We start from the raw sequence: 20,965 nt of genomic DNA, 5'->3' as shown, positions 1-20,965 counted from the left end.
GAGCTGCACACAAGGTGTGGAAAGCCTAGAGAAGCTGCAGTTGGTGCCACATCTTGTGACAGAAGCTGCACCTCCTTTTCCAGGAAAGGTTCTTGGAAAGAGCAAACAGGAGTGTGGAGAAGATTCTGGGAAAACTGAAACAGCTTTTAAGAAATGAAATGAAAATGGAAAGAAACAACTGAAGATGTTTTTCTCTGTTTATTTTTATGCTCCTCTTTTCCATCTTGCACTACTGCTCCATCCCCTTAATCCAAATAGATCTCATCTCTAAGATCCATGACTTGGCGAATTTTAGACACTCTAAAATACCATGAGCTACACACAGTTTGCCATCCCCGTTTGTTTTTTTGGGTTTTTTTGTGGTTTTTTTTTTTTTTTTTAACCATTGCTGGAGATGTAAATGCAGTGCCTGGGTCAGATACAAATTCTGCATTCAGGGAATGTGCCCCGATAGGGTTTGATCCTCAGCAGGGACAATGCATGGCAGCGACCGAGGGGATTCCTGTTCCCCTGTGTAGGAGTCCAGACTCTGGGTCTGGGCTGACCAGGGCAAAGTTCCCGTGTTTGGACAGGCTCAGGGGCTGCCCCCGGGGAGCGGGGGGCTGGGCGCGGGGGCGAGCGGGCAACGGAAAAACGGACACGGGGACAAACGGCCCCGGAGCTTCAGTTGCAGCGGCAGCAGCGGCGGCGGCAGTCGCAGCAGCAGCAGCAGCAGCGAAAGCAGCAGCGAAAGCAGCAAAACCAGTCACTTTGAGGACTCCCTCGCCGGCTGTCCCGCACCCTCTCCCGCTCTCCCTTTCCCGGTGTCCTCTCCTCTCCCAGTCCCCCTCGCCCCTTGCTGGGCCATGTCCCCAGCCCGCCCCCGGCCCCGGGCGGGGCGGCCCCGTCCCCGCCCCGGTTCCCGGCCCCGTCCCCGCCCCGGTTCCCGGCCCCGTCCCCGTCCCCGGCCGCGGCCCCGGCCCCGTCCCCGTCCCCGCCCCGGTTCCCGGCCCCGGCCCCGTCCACGTCCCCGTCCCGGTTCCCGGCCCCGGCCCCGTCCCCGTCCCCGCCCCGGTTCCCGGTCCCGTCCCCGTCCCCGGCCCCGGCCCTGTCCCCGTCCCGGTTCCCGGCCCCGGCCCCGTCCCCGTCCCCGGCCGTCCCGCCGGGGTCTCGCCTCCGCCCGGCTCTGGCCGTGCTGGCGGTGGCGCTGCTGGGCGGGCATCAGTGCCTGGAGCTCGGGCGGCACCGCCGCCCTCTGGCTCCGCCTGGCCCGAGCCCGGCCCCGGCCCCGACGTGGGCTCCAGTCCCGGCCCCGGCCCCGGCTCCTCCCGGGCCCCGCGGAGGACACACGCGGCGCGGCCGCTCCCGCCGCCCCCGCTGCGGCTTCCCCGGCCCGAGCTCCGCCGCTCGGCAGCGCGGCCGTCGGCCCCGAGCCGCCGCTGTCCCGTTCCAGGGACAGAACGCCTGGGGAGGGCCGGCCCGGGGCGCTCGGGGAGCGCTCGGGGGCCGCTCCTGGCCCCGGGCCGAGCGCTGACAGCCCCGTCCCGCCCGCAGGGAAGGCGCAGGAGGAGGCCCTGCAGGAGCGGTACCGGCTGGGTTCGCTGCTGGGCAGCGGCGGCTTCGGCAGCGTCTTCGCAGCCACGCGGCTCTCGGACGGCGCCCCGGTGAGCGGCGGGGCCGGCGGCGGGCGCAGGAGGAGGTGGCGGAGGTGGAGGAGGAGGAGGAGGAGGTGGAGGAGGAGGAGGGGGATGGGGCTGCGCAGGGCAGGCGGGCGAGCTCAACTCGCTGCTCTCCCTTGCTCGCAGGTGGCCATCAAAAGGGTGCCAAGGAACCGCGTACAGCACTGGGGCGAGCTGGTGAGTGAGCGGGGCCAGCGGCAGAAGCTGGGCAGGGATGAGCCGAGGCCCGGCAGGGTGGAAGCCACCAGGACACCTCGAGGGAGAGCGGGCGTGGGGCCAGCGCAGGGCGCAGAGCATCCCGGGCTGGGTGAGGGGTTCCCGACCCCCGGCACGGCATCAGCCCCACTGATGGCATCGCGCTCCTCCCGCAGCCCGACGGCACCAGCGCACCCCTGGAGGTCGTGCTGCTGGACAAGGTCTCCACTGGCTTTCCCGGTGTCATCCAGCTGCTGGAATGGCTTGAGCTCCCCAACGACATCGTGATGGTGCTGGAACGCCCAGAGCACTCTCAGGACCTGCACCATTTCATTCGGGAACGGGTGGTCCTGTCCGAGGAGTTGGCGCGGGATCTGTTCCGCCAGGTGCTGGAGGCCGTGCGGCACTGCACCAGCTGCGGGGTCCTGCACAGGGACATCAAGCCCAAGAACATCCTGGTTGACCTGGCCACCGGGCAGGCCAAATTGATTGACTTTGGCTGTGGCACCTACCTGCAGGACACAGCCTACACTCGCTTTGCAGGTGAGCCCACACAGGGGTGTGCTCTCAATCCCGTCATCTCATGGCCCAACACCTCACAGCCCAAGCTGGGTGTGGCAGCGGGGATTCTCCCTTTTGCTGCCCTTCATGGCACTGAGATTTCAGCTGAGCTGCTTTTGAGCAGGGCTGGGTGGGGAGCCAGCTTCCAGCCCTGCTGGCAGCCTTTGCCCACCACTCTGGGCAGGACTGAGGCTAGGGCTGGGCAGCCAGCCCAACAAAAACACCCATGGGTGGGGTAGCAGAAAGGGGTGGCCAGAACCTGTGTCCCAGCCGGTTTGGGGTGCAGGTGAGAAAGGGCTTGGACTGCTCCACTCACCTGGTTTCTTTTGGCTTCATAATGGTTTTTGGGGCAGTGCAGGCAGGGAGGATGAGGGCATGGTTTTCCCAAGCACTGAGTGGGATTTTCCTCCTCATGGTCGGGCCTTGCCAGGGCTTCCACTGCTCTCTTCCAACCCCAGTGGCTTCTTTTCCATCCCCGAGTCTGTACACCTGTACACAAGTCCCAGGTGCTGGCGAGAGGGCAGCGGTCACCCCGTGTGCCACTGGGGCAGCCCCCACACACCCAGGGATGCTGGAGCCAGGCTCAGGGAGCAGCAGCGTCCCCCTGATGAACCCCATCTGTATTCCATAGGAACACGGTCATACAGCCCCCCGGAATGGACCCAGTTTGGCTGGTACTACGGCAAGCCAGCTACCATCTGGTCCCTGGGCATCCTGCTGCACCAGATGGTCTGCGGGGAGCACCCTTTCAGGAGGGGCTGGAACATCAGCTGTGACCATGAGCTCTCGCTGCCAGGACGGCTCTCTCAAGGTGGATCCTCATCTCTGGCCACGGGGGCAATACCAGTGCTGGGAGACAGCAGCAGCTCGTGAGCATCCCTCTCTGGCAGCTGCTGAGGAGGTGGCACATGTCCTGCTCTCCTGCTCTCCTCCAAAACAGGGAATTGATGGGGAAGTTTAGGCCCAGCTCTGAGCACATCCAGCATGGCCTGGGCACGGGAATAGTGGGGCAAAGCCAACAGGAGCCTTCTCCAACTGACCGGTGGTTTCTGGTTTCTCTGTCCAGAGTGCCAAAATCTGATCAGGCGGTGTTTATCCATGCTGCACTCGGACAGGCCCTCATTAGAAGAGCTGTTCCGTGATCCCTGGCTGCAGGATATTGATCTGCCCTAGAAGAAGGGAGAGAGCCACAGGCACACTTTGATGCAAGGCCCTGGTAAGTTACAGCTCCACACATGCCTTGGCAATCAGAAGCAAAGGAACCCGGACATTTTGTCCTGCCTGTGTCACTGCCCAGGGGTCATCAGATGGGAACATGCAGCCCTTGTGCTGGAGCTGAGCTGCTCTGCCCAGCACTGGTGGCCACCATCCGAGCTGGTTTTGCTTGTCCTGGTTCCCTGACAGCTGGGGCCCTGGGCAGAACCCTGACAGCCTGGGCTCACCCCAGGGAAGGAGAGAAGCTGGCAGAGCCCAGAGCAGCCTCAGCACCCACAGAGCCCGGAGAAGCTGTACCAGGTGGGGCTGTTGCTGCTGGGGACAGTGAGGACGACATCAAGGATGACAACCTCTTCCTCCACCTGGTCACCGGCAGCTGAGGATGATGGACTTTGATTCTGGCACCTTCTCCAAAGCCAGTCTCCACAGGGAATTTGCAGGTGAGTCCACACACAGGGGGATGCTCCCAGATTTGGGCATTGCACAGCCTGGCCAGGAACCAAAGGTTCCCCCTTTGCTGGGGAGGATGCAGCTGATCCTTCAGTCGGCTGCCAGGCTGCTTTTGGCAGGGCTGGGGGGATGGGCTGGGGTGCTGATGAAATGGGAGTGGGCTCCTGGCCCTGCCAACAGCCCCAGCACCCACCGTGCCCCGGGCTGGGGCTGGGGCTGGGGCAGCCAGCCCGACACAAAGAAACCCCCATGGTGGGAGCAGAGGTGGGACTCCAGAACCTGTGCAGGGGCTGCTTTGCTTTGCAGGCAAGGAAGGGCTTGGGCTGCTCCACTGCCCCTCTTTGCTTTGGGATCACCGTTATTTTGGGGGGCAGTGCAGGGGGGAAGGGAGACAGCCTGGGCTTCCCTCACCTGTGGGTGGGTTTTTCCCTGGCCTGCAGGGGTTGGGCCTTCCTTAGCCCCTGACAGAGATAAGATTTTTGACCTTTTTTCTTGTTCCCCTTTTTGTCTGTAATCTATTTTCAATAATTTGTTGTGTGTTTTTCTAGAGGAAGCGTTCCAGGTGGGGTCCAGTCTGGATGGGGAAGTGCTTGGGAGCAGCTGTGGCGTGGATGGGCCGTGCCCTGGGAGAAGGATGAGGACATCGTTTGGGACCAGCTTTTCTTCCAGCGAGGGATGGCGTGAGGTGGGTCCTGTCTGCTTGGCATGGTGGGATCAGAGCTTTGGGGAGATGGCAGCGAGCACAGGAGCATCCTGCTCTGGGCAGCTGCTGAGGGCTGGATGTGCCGTGGCCGGCTGCAGGCTGGGCACATGTCCTGCCCTCCTGCTCTGCTCCCAAAGGCAGCAGGGATGGGCAGCTCTGGGCACAGCTCTGGGCACGGCCATCATGGCCTGGGCACTGCGGGCGGCTGGGACAAGGGGACAGGAGCCTTCAGCTGACGGGCGCTTTCTGGTTTCTCTCCTTGCAGCCAGGCTCTGCGCGTGCTGAGGCTGCTCTGGGCTCTGCCAGGGCTCTGCTGGAGCTCAGCACCGGGCTGCAATCAGCCAAAGAAGAAATGGGGTGACCTGCAGCACAGACCTGCTGGAGCATTTCAGCATCACAGCTCAAGTTTGCAGAGTGTACACCTCCAAGGGCAAACATGACACCACCCAAAAATTAAACTTGTTCAATAGCTTCTGAAATGAAATCAATCTGGGATGACCCCAAATGATATTTTGCAACTTGCTCAAGCTGTAGCTCAGCCCTTCTCTGAACTGTTCTCTCCCCCACCTGCCTTTTACTTCCCAACTGCTCCCTCTTGTCCCCCAGTGAGTTCCCAGCCCATGGCAGTCTCCATCACACTGTTGCCTTCCTTGGTGCCCCTCACCATGAGGAAGGCCGAGCCCCAGGCTTGGGGACTCATCCTGTCACTGGATGAGGAGCAGCAATGTCTCAGAGGTCCAGTGGGATTTTAGTGTCATTCAGAGCTGCTTTCCAGCCCTCAGCTGTCCTCACTGCTGAGTTCCCACTCCCTTTTCCTCGTCCTTGCAGCAGAATGAGCTCAGTGAATCCCCTTGAGCCTCCCCACTCTGCCCAGCCCACACACCCACCTCAGTTATGCTGAAGCTGCAGCTTCTCTGTCTCCTGTGGCACACCAGTCCAGTCCCCTGTGCGGGGAGCCCCAGCCCCAGAGCACAGCACTCAGCTGTGCACTCCGGGCTGGAGCAGCTCCCTCCCAGCCCCAGCCCAGGGACTCCTCCGGCCCCGGGGCTTGGGGCACCGTCAGCACCCGCTGCTCCAGCCACCGCTTCTGCTGGTCCTGACAGCAGCACCCAAAGTGGGGCTGATCCCGAGGGAGCAGCAGCAGGGCCTGGATCTGATCCCTGACTCTGGGGCAGGGCTGGACAAATGACACCCAGCAGCAGCAGCAGCACATGGAGCTGACTTTCAGCACAGCCCCTGCCACTCTTGCCTCCCGTGTGCAGCGGTGTCACAGCAGCCTGAGGCACCTGGGAGCACCCTGAGCCATGCCAGGGTCAGTGCCAGGAGCATCCCCTGGCGCTGTTTAAAACCGGCTCAGCAGGAACTGGGGATGCAAACAGGATGAACCTGAGCATCTCCCACCAGCAGATACCTCAGAGCTTACACAGTAACACGGCCGTGACTCTCCCAAACTGGATTTAGGAATGGCACACCTACTGCAGCCATTGGATCATGAGCTGCCCAGATCCCTTTGGGACTCCTGCTTTTGGTGTCTCTGCCTCCTCTCCCTGCCCCAAGGAGGCTCCTCTCTTCCTCTCCCTGCCCTGACAAGACAGTCACACAAATAAAGACATGGGATTACCAGGTGCTGAGGAGCTGTAGAAGGAGCCTTCTCTAGGTCTGGCCTGTTTCCAAAACCCGCACAGTCTCCCTCAGCAAGGAACCTCCTTGTCCACCCTCTCCAAGGGTGTCAAGCTCAGGAAGGGATTCCTGACACCCTGTCCAGCTGGGAGAGCTCCCGTGTCTCCATACCAGGGGATAAAACCAAACCCAGGAACCCTGGGGGGACTGAGATTGTGGCATGGGGACATCTGTATTTATTTCCCAGTGGCAAACAAAAATGTGGAATGGTGCCAGAGCTTGTTTTGATCTACATCAGCTTTTGATAATTGTCCCTCCTCCTGACAGCGACTCCTCTGCAGCTGCACTGGGAGATCTCTGGGGCTGAGTCCACTAAGAGGAGATTTCAGTGGGGCTGAGGTGCTCGAGGGGGCCCATTTCAATGCTCTGCTGAAGTCCAAGGACATTGTGTTTCCCCGAGGAGCAATGCTCCTTTCTGGCACTCACTGCCCCGTGAGGGACATTATTCAGTTGCTGCCATTGGGTGAGTTCCAGCCACAGGGAGAGGGAGGAGGAGATGATCCCACCCATGGCTGCTGCTGGGTCCAGACTCTGGGTGAGATAAAGCCGAGACAGAGCTTCAGCATCTCCCCCAAAATCACAGAATCACAGAAGGGCATGGCTTGGAAAAGACCTTCAAGTTCATCTCCTTCCATGCCCCCTTCCACTATCCCAGGCTGCTCCAAGCCCTGCCCAACCTGGCCTTGGACACTGCCAGGGATCCAGGGGCAGCCACAGCTTCTGTGGGCAAGCTCTGATCTCTGCCCAGGTGAGCAGGGACAAGACCCAAGGGAACGGCTGGAGCTGGGCCAGGGCAGGGCTGGGCTGGAGATCAGCAAAAGCTTCTTCCCCCAGAGGGGGCTCAGGCACTGCCCAGACTCCACAAGGAATGGGCATAGCCCAGAGGCTGTTGGAGTTCCAGGAGCCGTTGGATCCCGCTCCCGGGGCTTCACGGGCTGCGATTGTTGGGGTGTCTGTGCAGGGCTGGGGGCTGGACTTGATGATCCCAATGGGTCCCTCCAAGCTCAGCCCCTTCTGCAATTCTCACCCTTTGGATCAGCCTTTGTGTCCCCTCGAGGCGCTGGCAGAGCTGCTGGGGACAGGGCAGGAGCGGGGCAGCCCCAGTGTTCCCCTGTCTGTGACACCCAGAAGTGAGAGCCCCAGCGCTCCCCTGTCTGTGACACCCCAGGGTGACAGCCCCAGTGTTCCCCTGCCTGTGACACCCCAGCGGTGACAGCCCCAGCTCTCCCCTGTCTGTGACACCCCAGGGTGACAGCCCCAGCGTTCCCCTGTCTGTGACATTCCAGTGGTGATAGCCCCAGCGTTCCCCTGCCTGTGACACCCCAGTGGTGACAGCCCCAGCGTTCCCCTGTCTGTGGCACCCCAGCGGTGACAGCCCCAGCGTTCCCCTGCCTGTGACACCCCAGTGGTGACAGCCCCAGCGTTCCCCTGTCTGTGATACCCCAGAGTGACAGCCCCAGCGTTCCCCTGTCTGTGGCACCCCAGTGGTGACAGCCCCAGCGTTCCCTCCCTGGAGTCGCTCCAAGGGAAGCGTCCAGAGCCGCGTCCAGTCAATGGAACTGACCGGCCACTGACCAGCCCAGCCTGGGCTGATGTGGATTGCTCTGCAGACAGCTCGGGGAAGGTGTAAGAGGCCGTCTGAAGCCCCCACATTTGCCTACCGATTGCCACAAGCAGAAACCCCTACCCCCATTACAGCACCGGCTTGGAGAGAGCGGCAGTGCAGGTGCAGTTGCTGTACCGTTACGTTAGCTGTTCCGAACAAGGCCTGGCAAGGAGTTGGCAAGGAATTGGCAAGGACTTGGCATGAACCCACCAAGGAACGGCCTACTGCATATTTGCCCACTCTCCTCCTGAATCTGAATGAACTTTTAGGGTGACCCTAATCATCTCTCACGGAAGACCTCTCATCTGCCCCGTGACCACTGTGACAGACGGACGGAGATGGAAAACCCTCCTCCCAAGGACTGAGACTGAGACCCCTCCCACAAGGAGAGGGGAAACCACTAATGACACGACCTGTTCTTCTTCAGTAATTCCAACGGACTTATTCGTCTTTGTGTTCGTCCTGCCTTGGTGGTTTCAGTGGACTCACCTGTTCCCCCACAGCAATCACAATAGACTCTCATTGTCCTGCATGTTCCCCCCTCTTTCCTCTGTGGACTATAACTGTGAGGATCTCGCCTGTGTTGGTAGCTATTCCCATCCCCCTCTTCTCTCTATCTCTCTCTCTATCCTTTTATCTCCTTTCTGATCCCCACTATCGCATTTACTGTTTTGGCCCTTAATAAAGGCGCATTTGTTGTGATTAACTGATAGTCTCTTGCTGTTTGCCGTTTTGCACTTTTGGGATTGGTGAAAAGAACCATCACGACACCCCGCACAAGCAGATCGTGACAGATGGCCAGGGTGTCAGACCCAGCCAGCAGGAGTTTAGGAGGGCTAGGTCGTGTTTGACCAACCTGGTCTCCTTTCATGACCAGGTGACCCTCCTGGTGGATGCAGGACAGGCTGTGGATGTGTCTGTTTGGACTCCAGCAAGGCCTTTGGCACTGTCCCCCACAGCACACTCCTGGAAAAGCTGCAGCCCACGGCTGGGCCAGGAGCACTCTGTGCTGGGTTCAGAACTGGCTGGATGGCCGGCCCAGAGAGTGGTGGTGAGCGGTGCTGCATCCAGCTGGGGACAGTCACCAGTGCTGTCCCTCAGGGCTCTGTGCTGGGCCAGCTCTGTTCAATATTTTTATTGACCACATGGATGAGGGCATTGAGGCTTTCATTGGTAAATCTGCAGATGACACTAAGCTGGGAGCACGTGTCCATCTGTTGGAAGGCAGGAGGGCTCTGCAGGGACACCTGGAACAGTTGGATGGATGGGTAGAATCCAATAGGATGAAGTTTAATAAATCCAAGTGCCCAGTCCTGCATTTTGGCCACAATAACCCCCTGCACTGCTCTAGGCTGGGGTCGGCGTGGCTGGACAGTGCCCAGGCAGAAAGGGACCTGGGGCCACTGGTCGACAGCAGGCTGAACACGAGCCAGCAGTGTGCCCTGGTGGCCAAGAAGGCCAATGGCTCCTGGCCTGGATCAGGAATGGTGTGGCCAGCAGGAGCAGAGAGGTCATTCTTCCCCTGTACTTGGCACTGCTGTGCTTGGCATTCCTCCCCTGTACTGGCACCCTACCTCGAGTGCCGTGTCCAGTTCTGGGCTCCCCAATTTGGGAAGGACATGGAGGGGCTGGAGCGTGTCCAAAGAAGGACAACAAGGCTGGTGAGGGGTCTGGAACACAAGTCCTGTGAGGAATGCCTGAGGGAGCTGGGGTTGTTTAGCTTGGAGAAGACTCAGAGGTGACATTATCACTCTCTACACTCTCTGAAAGGTGGTTGCAGTCGGGTGGGGGTCGGTCTCTTTCTCCTCACAGCAACTGACTGAACAAGAGGACACAGTCTTAAGCTGCACCAAGGGAAATTTAGGTCAGAGATTAGGAAAAAAGTTTTTTATGGAAAGGGTGATAAATTACTGGACTTGTCTGTCCAGGGAGGTGGTGGAGTCACCATCATGGGATGTGTTTAAAAAAAGACTGGATGTGGCACTCGGTGCCATGGTTTAGCTGAGGTGGTGTTAGGGCATGGGTTGGACTTGATGACCTTAAAGGTCTCTTCCAACCCAGCAATTCTGTGATTCTGTCATTGTGTGACATCACAGACCAGGTTGTGGCATCATATAGTTGGCTGTGACATCACTGGTTTATTATGCGACATCACAGAGCAGGCTGTGACATCAGAGCATGCCTGTATGACATCACAGAGCAGAGCAAGCTGTGAGGACAAAGAGTGTGCTGTGACATTATAGGGTGGCTGTGTTCCATCACTGAAGGTGTTGTGACATCACACAGTGGGTCTGTGTGACCACAGAGGTGCTGTGTGACATGTTAAGTGAGTTCTGCCATCACAGAGCAGGCTGTGACATCACAGAGGAGGTTGTGATGTCACAAAGTTGGCTGTGACATTACAGGCTGGCTGTGTGACATCACAGAATGGGCTGTGAGGCCACAGAGAAGACTCTGCCATCATAGAAAAGGGCTCTGTGACATCACAGAGCAGCGGTGTGATGCCACAGAGAAGGCTGAGACAATACAGAGTGGGTTGTGCCATCACAGAGCTGACTGTGAAATCACAGGGCAGGCTGTGACATCACAGCGAGGCTGCATAACATCACAAAGGTAGCTGTGCCATCATAGAGCTGGCTGTGACATCACAGGGTGGCTGTGACATCACAGCCTGGGCTGTGACATCACAGGGCAGATGTTGTGACATCACAGAGCACACTGGGACCTCAAAGAGCAGGCTGTGACATCACAGGGCACCTGTATGAAATCACAGGTGGCCTGTTACATCTCCGAGTGGGCTGTGTGACATTACAGGGCAGCTGTGTGACATCACAGGGGCTGTGTGACATCAGAGGGGCTGTGTGACATCACAGGAGGTTGTATGACACCACAGGGGCTGTGTGACATGGGGTTCCAGGGCAGGGCAAGGCTGGACCTGCCCCTTCCTCCCCCACACACAAAATGTTTCCAGCCCACAATCTCCTCCAGTCTGTCACAACAGGCAGTGTGGGAGGTGAAATCCCCGCTGTGGCCATGGGCACCTGCAGGAAGAAGGACAGCTCTTTTCCAGAGGAATGAAAGCCCCAGTTCTCGGTTTATTTCTGATTTAATTGCCTGGAATTTATTTGGTTTTGTTGTTGCTTTGTTTCCTTTTTTGTGCCTGAAGTGTCCAGTCAGGAGCAGAGTGACGCTTGCCAAGGAACTTTGTGGTGCTGTTGCTCAATATTAAATCTGGTTTTTGCTGCTCCCTTGCTGGGGATTTTTTCAGCGCTCTCAAGCCCTCGTTGGCAACAGGGTGAAGGAGCCCTGGGCCAGGCTCTGGCCCTGGGGGACACGGGGACGCTGCCGGGGGGTCCCTGTCCCCTGTCCCGCCCCCCATGGCCCTGTGTCAGGCTCTGGGCTCGATCTCGTGGAACATCCTCTGGGGGAGGCTGCGGCACCGGGGGCGGGGGGACCCGGGGGGACAGGGGACCCCGCTGTGCACGAGCAGCGTTGGACTTCTCTGGGGGAACTGGGAGGGGGGGCTGGGGCAGAGTCACCTCCCCAGTGACCTCACACAGCCCCTGTGATGTCACACAGCCCCTGTGGTGTCACAACCCACTCCTGGATGCCACATAGCTCCCTTGTGATGTCATAGGTCCAACTCTGCGATGTCACTCTGTGATGTCACAAAGCTGTGCTGTTACAGAAGATTCTGTGATGTCAGAAATTCACCCTGTACTATGACGTCACAAAGTCATCCTGTGACATCACAGTCTGTTCCATGATGTCATAGCCTGCTCTATGATGTCACACAGCCAACTCGGTGATGTCACAACCCACACTCTGATGTCACAGAGCCACTCTCTACATGACGGCAGAGTCTGCCCTATGGCCTCACACTATGATGTCACACCCTGCTGTGTGATGTCACAAGCCCCTCAGTGATGTCACAAAACCCTCCCTGTGATGTCATACTGCCACTCAGTGATGTCACAGCACACACTTTGACCTCACTGCCCGCTCTATGATGTCATACAGCCATGCCATGATGTCACAGCCTGCTCTCTGATGTCACACTGTCCCCTCTATCATGCCATAGCTGCTTGATGACCTCACACAACACGCTCTGTGATGTCATAGCCCAGTCTGTGACCTCACACAACCCACGCTGTGCTGTCACACAGCCCCTCTCTGACATCACAGCTGCTCTGTGCCTCCGTGACACAGCCACAGAGGTGCTGCTGTGACACAGCCCCCTCTGGGACACCCCACAGCCCCTGCCAGTGCTGAGCCCCTGTGAGCTCTGTCTGCGCCCTGCTCGTGTCCCTGCGATGCCCTGGCAGTGCCCCAGCCCTGCTGGGCTGTGCACAGGAGCTGCTCCTGGCCACAGCTGTCTCTCTGCAGCGCTGCCCTTGCCAGGAGCTGCCTCTGGGCCAGGAGCCTGGCCCAGCTCAGCAGCACAGACACAGCACCAGGACGTTAATGACCCTCTGGGGCTTTGGTGCTCTTTGCATCAGACCCAGACCTCAGAGTGTGCTCAAAGAACTTCTCAAGAACTCAAAGTCAGATTCAAAGTCCAGACTTTCTTTAACTTTTAATGGGTCCCACTGAGGGACACAACTCATGTGAAAGTGTCCCCGGGTTCCAGTTAGAGCAGAACACTGGAGGCAGTGATGACAGCTGGGGACAAACAAGGCAAAGGTGTCTCTGGTGCTGAGCAAACCTGGATATCACCATGGTGTCCTTGGACCTGCATTGTCACACTGACCCACTGTTCCATGAGGTTCCCCAGTGTCACCATGGTCACTGTCAGAGGCTGGATGAGATCAGTGTCCCGAGACACCTTGGGTTGAGCTGTCAATCAGTCCCACAGCTGGGACAGCGCTAACCCGGCTCTGAACGCCCGAGCAATCACAAATCCCAGCTGGGGGGAGGCCCACGAAGGCCCAGGGGCTTAAAACCAAGGAGCACAAGGTCAGCCCCTGCTATGGACTCTGCCTTCTCCTGGGGCTTGTGTCTCACCCACACTGGAACCCCAGGAGCTGGGAGCCACATGTGTATCTTTCTGTGGAGCTTCTGTCTCTCTGTCTCTCTGTCTCTTTCCTCTCCTTCTAATGCTCTTTCTATGGAACATTTTTGGGTCCCTGAACAACTGAAGTGTTTAAGGCTGAGAGGTCCAGCTTGTTCTGGTGCTTTCCATGAACTGATTGAACTCTTGATTTATGAACCAATGCACTAGATGTGGAATCCTCTACACTGAACTCAGAAACAAACGCCCTCTGTCAGAGCATTTTCATCTTCTAGATCACTTCCAAGATGCCCATGGGGATGTTGCAATGATTATCACACAGCTCTCCATTTCTGGATGCAGGCTCTGCAGATTCTTTCTCTGCATTCAGTCAGGCTTGGATTCCCTGACAATTCCTGGTAGCCCGTCATGGTTTCTTAGGGCAGAACAGTAACAATGAAAACCTTACCAATGGCACAACTGCCCAGCCCACAAGGAAAAGAAAGAACAAGCTGTCAAGTTCTTCAAACATTTGTCCTGCTGTGCTGCAAGAGTTGAGCTGCACACAAGGTGTGGAAAGCCTAGAGAAGCTGCAGCTGGTGGCACATCTTGTGACAGAAGCTGCACCTCGTTCTCCAGGAAAGGTTCTTGGAAAGAGCAAACAGGAGTGTGGAGAAGATTCTGGGAAAACTGAAACAGCTTTTAGGAAATGAAATGAAAATGGAAAGAAACAATCCAAGATGTTTTTCTCTGTTTATTTTTATGCTCCCCTTTTCCATGTTGCACTGCTTCTCCATCCCCTTAATCCAAATAGATCTCAGCTGTAAGATCCATGACATGGCAAGTTTTAGACACTGTAAAATACCATGAGCTACACACAGTTTTTGCCTTCCCCTGGTTTACTTGGAAAGCAGTGATGGAGACTAAGTGCAGCCCTTGGGTCAGGTACAAATTCAGCATTCAGGGAATGTGCTCCCCTAGGGTTTGATCCTCAGCGGGGACAATGCACAGCAGCGCTCAAGGGGATTCCTGTTCCCCTGTGCAGGAGTCCAGACTCTGAGTCTGGGCTGACCAGGGCAAAGTTCCCGTGTTTGGACAGGCTCAGGGGCTGCCCCTGGGGAGCGGGGGGCTGGGCGCGGGGGCGAGCGGGCAACGGAAAAACGGACACGGGGACAAACGGCCCCGGAGCTTCAGTTGCAGCGGCAGCAGCAGCAGCAGCGGCAGCGGCAGCGGCTGCAGCAGCGAAAGCAGACAAAGCAGCGATTTTGTCGCATTCCCTCTTGATTCTCCTCTCCCTTTCCCGCTGTCCCCTCCTCTCCCAATCTCTCTCTCCCCATTCCCGGCCGGGCCATGTCCCCAGCCCGCCCCCAGCCCCGGGCGGGTCTGCCCCGGCCCCGTCCCAGTTCCCGGCCCCGGCCCCGTCCCTGTCCCCGGCCGTCCCGCCGGGGTCTCGTCTCCGCCCGGCTCTGGCCGTGCTGGCGGTGGCGCTGCTGGGCGGGCATCAGTGCCTGGGGCTGGGGCGGCACCGCCGCCCTCTGGCTCCGCCTGGCCCGAGCCCGGCCCCGGCCCCGACGTGGGCTCCAGTCCCGGCCCCGGCCCCGGCTCCTCCCAGGCCCCGCGGAGGACACAGGCGGCGCGGCCGCTCCCGCCGCCCGCGCTGCGGCTTCCCCGGCCCGAGCTCCGCCGCTCGGCAGCGCGGCCGTCGGCCCCGAGCTCCGCCGCTGTCCCGTTCCAGGGACAGAACGCCTGGGGAGGGCCGGCCCGGGGCGCTCGGGGGGCGCTCGGGGGCCGCTACTGGCCCCGGGCTGAGCGCTGACAGCCCCGTCCCGCCCGCAGGGAAGGCGCAGGAGGAGGCCCTGCAGGAGTGGTACCGGCTGGGTTCGCTGCCGGGCAGCGGCGGCTTCGGCAGCGTCTTCGCGGCCACGCGGCTCTCGGACGGCGCCCCGGTGAGCGGCGGGGCCGGCGGCGGGCGCAGGAGAAGGGGGCAGAGGAGGAGGAGGATTAGCAGGAGGAGGAGGGGGAAGGAGGAGGAGGTGGAGGGGGCGGAGGAGGAGGGGGATGGGGCTCGGCGGGGCGGGTGGTGCGCTCAACCCACTGCTCTCCCTTGCTCGCAGGTGGCCATCAAAAGGGTGCCACGGAACCGCGTCCGGCACTGGGGCGAGCTGGTGAGTGAGCGGGGCCAGCGGCAGAAGCCGGGCCGTGCCGGGTGGCGAGGAGCCGGGGCCCGGCAGGGTGGGAGCCGCCGGGAGCCCTGCAGGGAGAGCGGGCATGGGCTGAGCGGGGCATGCAGAGCATCCCGGGCTGGCTGAGGGGTTCCCCAGCCCTGGCACGGCCTCAGCCCCACTGACGGCATCGCGTTCCTCCCGCAGCCCGACGGCACCAGCGCACCCCTGGAGGTCGTGCTGCTGGACAAGGTGTCCTCTGGCTGCACTGGTGTCATTCAGCTCCTGGAGTGGCTTGAGCTCCCTGACAGCGTCGTGCTGGTGCTGGAGCGTCCGGAGCGGTGCCAGGAGCTGTCAGGTTTCCTGGCGGAGCGGAGGTTCCTGCCGGAGGAGGAGGCGCGGGGGCTGTTCCGCCAGGTGCTGGAGGCCGTGCGGCACTGCACCAGCTGCGGGGTCCTGCACAGGGACATCAAGCCTGAGAACATCCTGCTCGACCTGGCCACCGGGCAGCTGAAACTGATTGACTTTGGCTGTGGCGCCTTCCTCCAAGACACAGCCTACACCCAGTTTGCAGGTGAGCCCTGCCGGGGGATGCTCCTGGGCATCTCATGGCCCAGCCGGGGTGCAGCCCCGGGGCTCCCCCTATTGCAGCCGGGATGGGATTAATGCTGGAGCCAAGCTGATTTGGGTGGGGGTGTGAGGGGGGCCAGCTCCAGCCCTGCCGACAGCCTTCAGCACCCACTGTGGCCTGGGCTAAGGCTGGAGCTGGGGCAGCCAGCCTGACAAAAACCCCAGTGGGGGTAGCAGAGAGGGGCGTCTGACCCTGTGCCCTGGATGGTTTGGTGTGCAGGCGAGAAGGGCTTGGACTGCTCTGCTCCCATTGTTTGCCTTGACTGGTTAACATTTTTGGGGGGCCGTGCAGGTGGGGAGTAGAGCGGGCTTTCTCAACCACTGGATGAGTTTTGCTTTTGTGTGTCACGGTTGGGCCTTCCCAGGATTTCTGCTGCCCTCTTCCAACACCAGTGGCTTCTTTTCCAGCCCCAAGTCTGTACACAAGTCCCAGGTGCTGGTGAGAGGGCAGCAGTCACCCTGTGTGCCACTGGGGCAGCCCCCACAGGCCATGGGGTGCTGGGGCCAGGCTCTGGGAGCAGCAGCGTCCCCCTGATGAACTCTGTCTGTGTTCCACAGGAACCCTGTCCTACAGCCCACCAGAGTGGATCCAGCACCAACGCTACCACGGCGAGGCAGCGACGATCTGGTCCCTGGGCCTCCTGCTGTACCACCTGGTCATGGGGAAGCACCCGTTCAGGAGGGGCCAGGAGATCATCTGGGGGCGGATCTTGTTCCCACGACGGCTCTCTCAAGGTGGGTCCTCATCTCTGGCCACGGGGGCAATACCAGTGCTGGGAGACAGCAGCAGCTCATGAGCATCCTGCTCTGGCAGCTGCTGAGGAGGTGGCACATGTCCTGCTCTCCTGCTCTCCTCCAAACACAGAATCCATGGGGAAGTTTAGGCCCAGCTCTGGGCACACCCAGCATGGCCTGGGCATGGGAACAGGGGGGCAACTTCTCCAACTGACTGGTGATTTCTGGTTTGTTTCCCCAGAGTGCCAGGATCTCATTAAGAGGTGTTTGTCCATGCAGCCCTTGGACAGGCCATCCTTAGAAGAGCTTTTCCGTGATCCATGGGTGCAGGGTGGTCTTCTGCCCTAGAAGATGGGAGAGCTCCACGTGCACAGTTGGATCCAGGGGCCTGGCAGGTAACAGCTCCACACATGTCCTGGCAATCAGTGGCAAAGCCAACCAGACTGGTTTTGTCCTGCCTGTGTCACTGCCCAGGGGTCATCAGATGGGAACACGCAGCCCTTGTGCTGGAGCTGAGCTGCTCTGCCCAGCACTGGTGGCCACCATCCGAACTGGTTTTGCTTGTCCTGGTTCCCTGACAGCTGGGGCCCTGGGCAGAACCCAGACAGCCTGGGCTCACCCCAGGGAAGGAGAAGGAGCCCCTGGAGAAGCTGTACCAGGTGGGGCTGCTGCTGCTGGGGACACGGAGGATGACATCAAGGATGACAACCTCTTCCTCCACCTGGTCACCGGCAGCTGAGGATGATGGACCTTGATTCTGACACCTTCTCCAAAGCCAGGCTCCACAGGGAATTTGCAGGTGAGTCCACACGCAGGGGGATGCTCCCAGATTTGGGCATTGCACAGCCTGGCCGGGAACCAAAGGTTCCCCCATTGCTGGGGCAGATGCAGCTGATCCTTCAGTCGGCTGCCAGGCTGCTTTTGGCAGGGCTAGGGGGATGGGCTGGGGTGCTGATGAAATGGGAGTGGGCTCCTGGCCCTGCCAACAGCCCCAGCACCCACCGTGCCCCGGGCTGGGGCTGGGGCAGCCAGCCCGACACAAAGAAACCCCCATGGTGGGAGCAGAGGTGGGACTCCAGAACCTGTGCAGGGGCTGCTTTGCTTTGCAGGCAAGGAAGGGCTTGGGCTGCTCCACTGCCCCTGTTTGCTTTGGGATCACTGTTATTTTGGGGGGCAGTGCAGGGGGGAAGGGAGACAGCCTGGGCTTCCCTCACCTGTGGGTGGGTTTTTCCCTGGCCTGCAGGGGTTGGGCCTTCCTTAGCCCCTGACAGAGATAAGATTTTTGACCTTTTTTCTTGTTCCCCTTTTTGTCTGTAATCTATTTTCAATAATTTGTTGTGTGTTTTTCTAGAGGAAGCGTTCCAGGTGGGGTCCAGTCTGGATGGGGAAGTGCTTGGGAGCAGCTGGGGCGTGGATGGGCCGTGCCCTTGGAGAAGGATGAGGACATCGTTTGGGACCAGCTTTTCTTCCAGCGAGGGATGGCGTGAGGTGGGTCCTGTCTGCTTGGCATGGTGGGATCAGAGCTTTGGGGAGATGGCAGCGAGCACAGGAGCATCCTGCTCTGGGCAGCTGCTGAGGGCTGGATGTGCCGTGGCCGGCTGCAGGCTGGGCACATGCCCTGCCCTCCTGCTCTGCTCCCAAAGGCAGCAGGGATGGGCAGCTCTGGGCACAGCTCTGGGCACGGCCAGCATGGCCTGGGCACTGCGGGCGGCTGGGACAAGGGGACAGGAGCCTTCAGCTGACGGGCGCTTTCTGGTTTCTCTCCTTGCAGCCGGGCTCTGCGGGTGCTGAGGCTGCTCTGGGCTCTGCCAGGGCTCTGCTGGAGCTCAGCACCGGGCCGCAATCAGCCAAAGAAGAAATGGGGTGACCTGCAGCACAGACCTGCTGGAGCATTTCAGCAACACAGCTCAAGTTTGCAGAGTGTACACCTTCAAGGGCAAACATGACACCACCCAAAAATTAAACTTGTTCAATAGCTTCTGAAATGAAATCAATCTGGGATGACCCCAAATGACATTTTACAGCTTGCTCAAGCTGTAGCTCAGCCCTTCTCTGAACTGTTCTCTCCCCCACCTGCCTTTTACTTCCCAACTGCTCCCTCTTGTCCCCCAGTGAGTTCCCAGCCCATGGCAGTCTCCATCACACTGTTGCCTTCCTTGGTGCCCCTCACCATGAGGCAGGCCGAGCCCCAGGCTTAGGGACTCATCCTGTCACTGGCTGAGGAGCAGCAATGTCTCAGAGCTCCAGTGGGATTTTAGTGTCATTCAGAGCTCCTCTTCTGCCCTCAGCTGTCCTCACTGCTGAGTTCCCACTCCCTTTTCCTCGTCCTTGCAGCAGGATGAGCTCTGTGAATCCCCTTGAGCCTCCCCACTCTTCCCAGCCCACGCACCCACCTCAGTTATGCTGAAGCTGCAGCTTCTCTGTCTCCTGTGGCACACCAGTCCAGTCCCCTGTGCGGGGAGCCCCAGCCCCAGAGCACAGCACTCAGCAGTGCACTCCGGGCTGGAGCAGCTGCCCTGCAGCCCTGGCTTGGCTCTTTGTGGCAAGGGAATGCTCCCTGTTTGCAGCTGTCCCTGCAGGATGGCCCCAGGGCAGAGCCCAGCCGGGCTCCCACTGCAGCCCCTGAAGCTTGGGGCAGACAGTGGTCCCAGAGCTGGGGTTCACGGGGAGCACCCGGAGCTGTGGCTTTCAGTCAGTGTTGGCAAATGTTGTGTTCTCATCTCCTGCAGCCTGTGGGGAAAGCAGCCTGTGCTGCCAGGCCTGTGTGTGCCAGGGGCTCTTGGATGTCTCTGTACCCATGGACAGAAGGCTCTGTGTGTGCCAGGGGCTCTTGGATGTCTCTGTACCCGTGGACAGAAGGCTCTGTGTGTGCCAGGGGCTCTAAGATGTCTCTACCCATGGACAGAAGGCCCTGTCTGTGCCAGGGTTTCCATAATGTCTCTGTACCCATGGGTATGGAATAGCATGGACACTGAAAGTGTCAGTCCCGTTGCTTGCACGCTCCTTCCTTTGTGCACAAGACACATCCAGGCACACCCCCATGTACAGATACATTAAAAGGACAGGGAGGGACAGAGATTTCCCACAGTACTCCAACTTTGGCATAACTCACCTTTTAGCTGGTGGCCAGGGGATTTTTTTTCCCAGCTCTGTGTGAGAAGGTGTCCAGGAGCTGAAGGAGCAGCATTTAGAAGCAGTTTCAGGATTTCTAGGCAGGAAGTGGAGCTGACAACCATCCACGTAACTTGCCGTATTCATCAGGATGTGCTGCTGGTTCTTTGGGAATATGGCCCAATGGAGAGACGAGACTTGGAAAAATCCCAGCTCTCTGTGGGTTTGTGCAAAGGGGGAGCAGCAGAAACACTTTGTGTCTGCTTTGGGGACACAAGGTCCAAGGAGCTGCGGTAGCAGAGGGTGACCTGGGCTGGTGGCAGGTGAAGTCCTGGTTCATGGCATCCCAGAGTGGCACAGGACAAAGCTCCAAGCACTCCCAACCCCACTGATGAAGTCTTTGTGATGCTGCACATCCTATAGGAAAAGCTGCTGTCACACAATGCACTGGGATTTCTAAGTTTCATTTTAATTACTTTAGGTCCAAGTTTCAAACTGCAATGTTTTTGTTCTCAAGACACAGTCGTGCACAATCCATCTCTCATCCTCCTATTGCTTCAACAACAATTTAAAAAAATAAATCTTAATATTGGAAACAAAACCCAGTGTCTTTAAAAAAAGAATGCTGGGGTCAGTCAGTAAGATGGATCCAGGCCATCAGAACAGGCACAAAGTAAATGAGTTCTCCTTTTAAAAAGATCAGTTACCTCTTAAATACAAAGTTACAGAAGATTTCATTACACATTTGTTTCTTTTTGTTTTCTCTTTCATATTTTTCTCATTTTTAAAATTTTTTTCTATTTCTTTTTAAGTAGATAACACATCATGTAAAATAGGTAAGATTTTTCAGCAAAAATCAGATTTTTCAGCAAAAATAAGATTTACAGCAAAATAAGATACATTTCTGATAAACAATGAAAATATTTACTCCTCTGTTTAATTTTCTCTGGATACCCTGCGGTAAAAAATCTAGCAGATATGAGAAGAGGTGTCAAGTGTTTGCTTTGGACTAAGCTGGAGTTCAGCACTGCTGACATCCTGATCCAGCCAAGAGTTGCAGAATTCTTTTGCACATCCCGAATGTGTTTGCAGGCACAGCACCTGCAGTGCTGACACACCAGTGCACGTGAATAACTCTGTTACTCCCTCACAGAATTTGGGCTCTGCCCCAGAGCGAGGTGCTCCAGCCCTTTGCTCCTGGTTCCCGTGGGGAGCAGCTCCCTTCCCTCTGGCTGAGCTGCTCAGGCAGAGCCCGGCAGCTCCTGGCCC

General features: G+C 58.7%; 1 protein-coding gene and 1 long non-coding RNA gene across 2 annotated transcripts in view; both read left to right on the top strand.

Annotated features, from left to right (window-relative positions):
* LOC137467048 (serine/threonine-protein kinase pim-1-like) overlaps window positions 1-17,529 on the top strand; it is a gene marked incomplete at its 5' end in the record, with an annotated part of 261,655 nt that extends 244,126 nt beyond the window's left edge. The window contains 3 exons of the mRNA XM_068178606.1: window positions 3,046-3,225; window positions 3,481-3,630; window positions 17,210-17,529. Coding sequence (XP_068034707.1) covers window positions 3,046-3,225; window positions 3,481-3,587 — 287 coding nt within the window. The remainder of the gene's footprint in view (window positions 1-3,045; window positions 3,226-3,480; window positions 3,631-17,209) is intronic.
* A 431-nt stretch (window positions 17,530-17,960) lies between these two features.
* Window positions 17,961-18,575, top strand: LOC137467041 (uncharacterized). The gene is made up of 2 exons (XR_010995389.1): window positions 17,961-18,073; window positions 18,357-18,575. It is a non-coding gene; the product is annotated as an uncharacterized lncRNA (long non-coding RNA).
* Window positions 18,576-20,965: the final 2,390 nt, after the last annotated feature.

The sequence above is a fragment of the Anomalospiza imberbis genome, unplaced genomic scaffold (genome assembly GCF_031753505.1).
Source record: "Anomalospiza imberbis isolate Cuckoo-Finch-1a 21T00152 unplaced genomic scaffold, ASM3175350v1 scaffold_51, whole genome shotgun sequence".
In the NCBI taxonomy this organism is placed as follows: domain Eukaryota; kingdom Metazoa; phylum Chordata; class Aves; order Passeriformes; family Viduidae; genus Anomalospiza; species Anomalospiza imberbis.
Note: the sequence above shows the minus strand (reverse complement) of the source record. Positions and strands in the feature narration are given on the sequence as shown.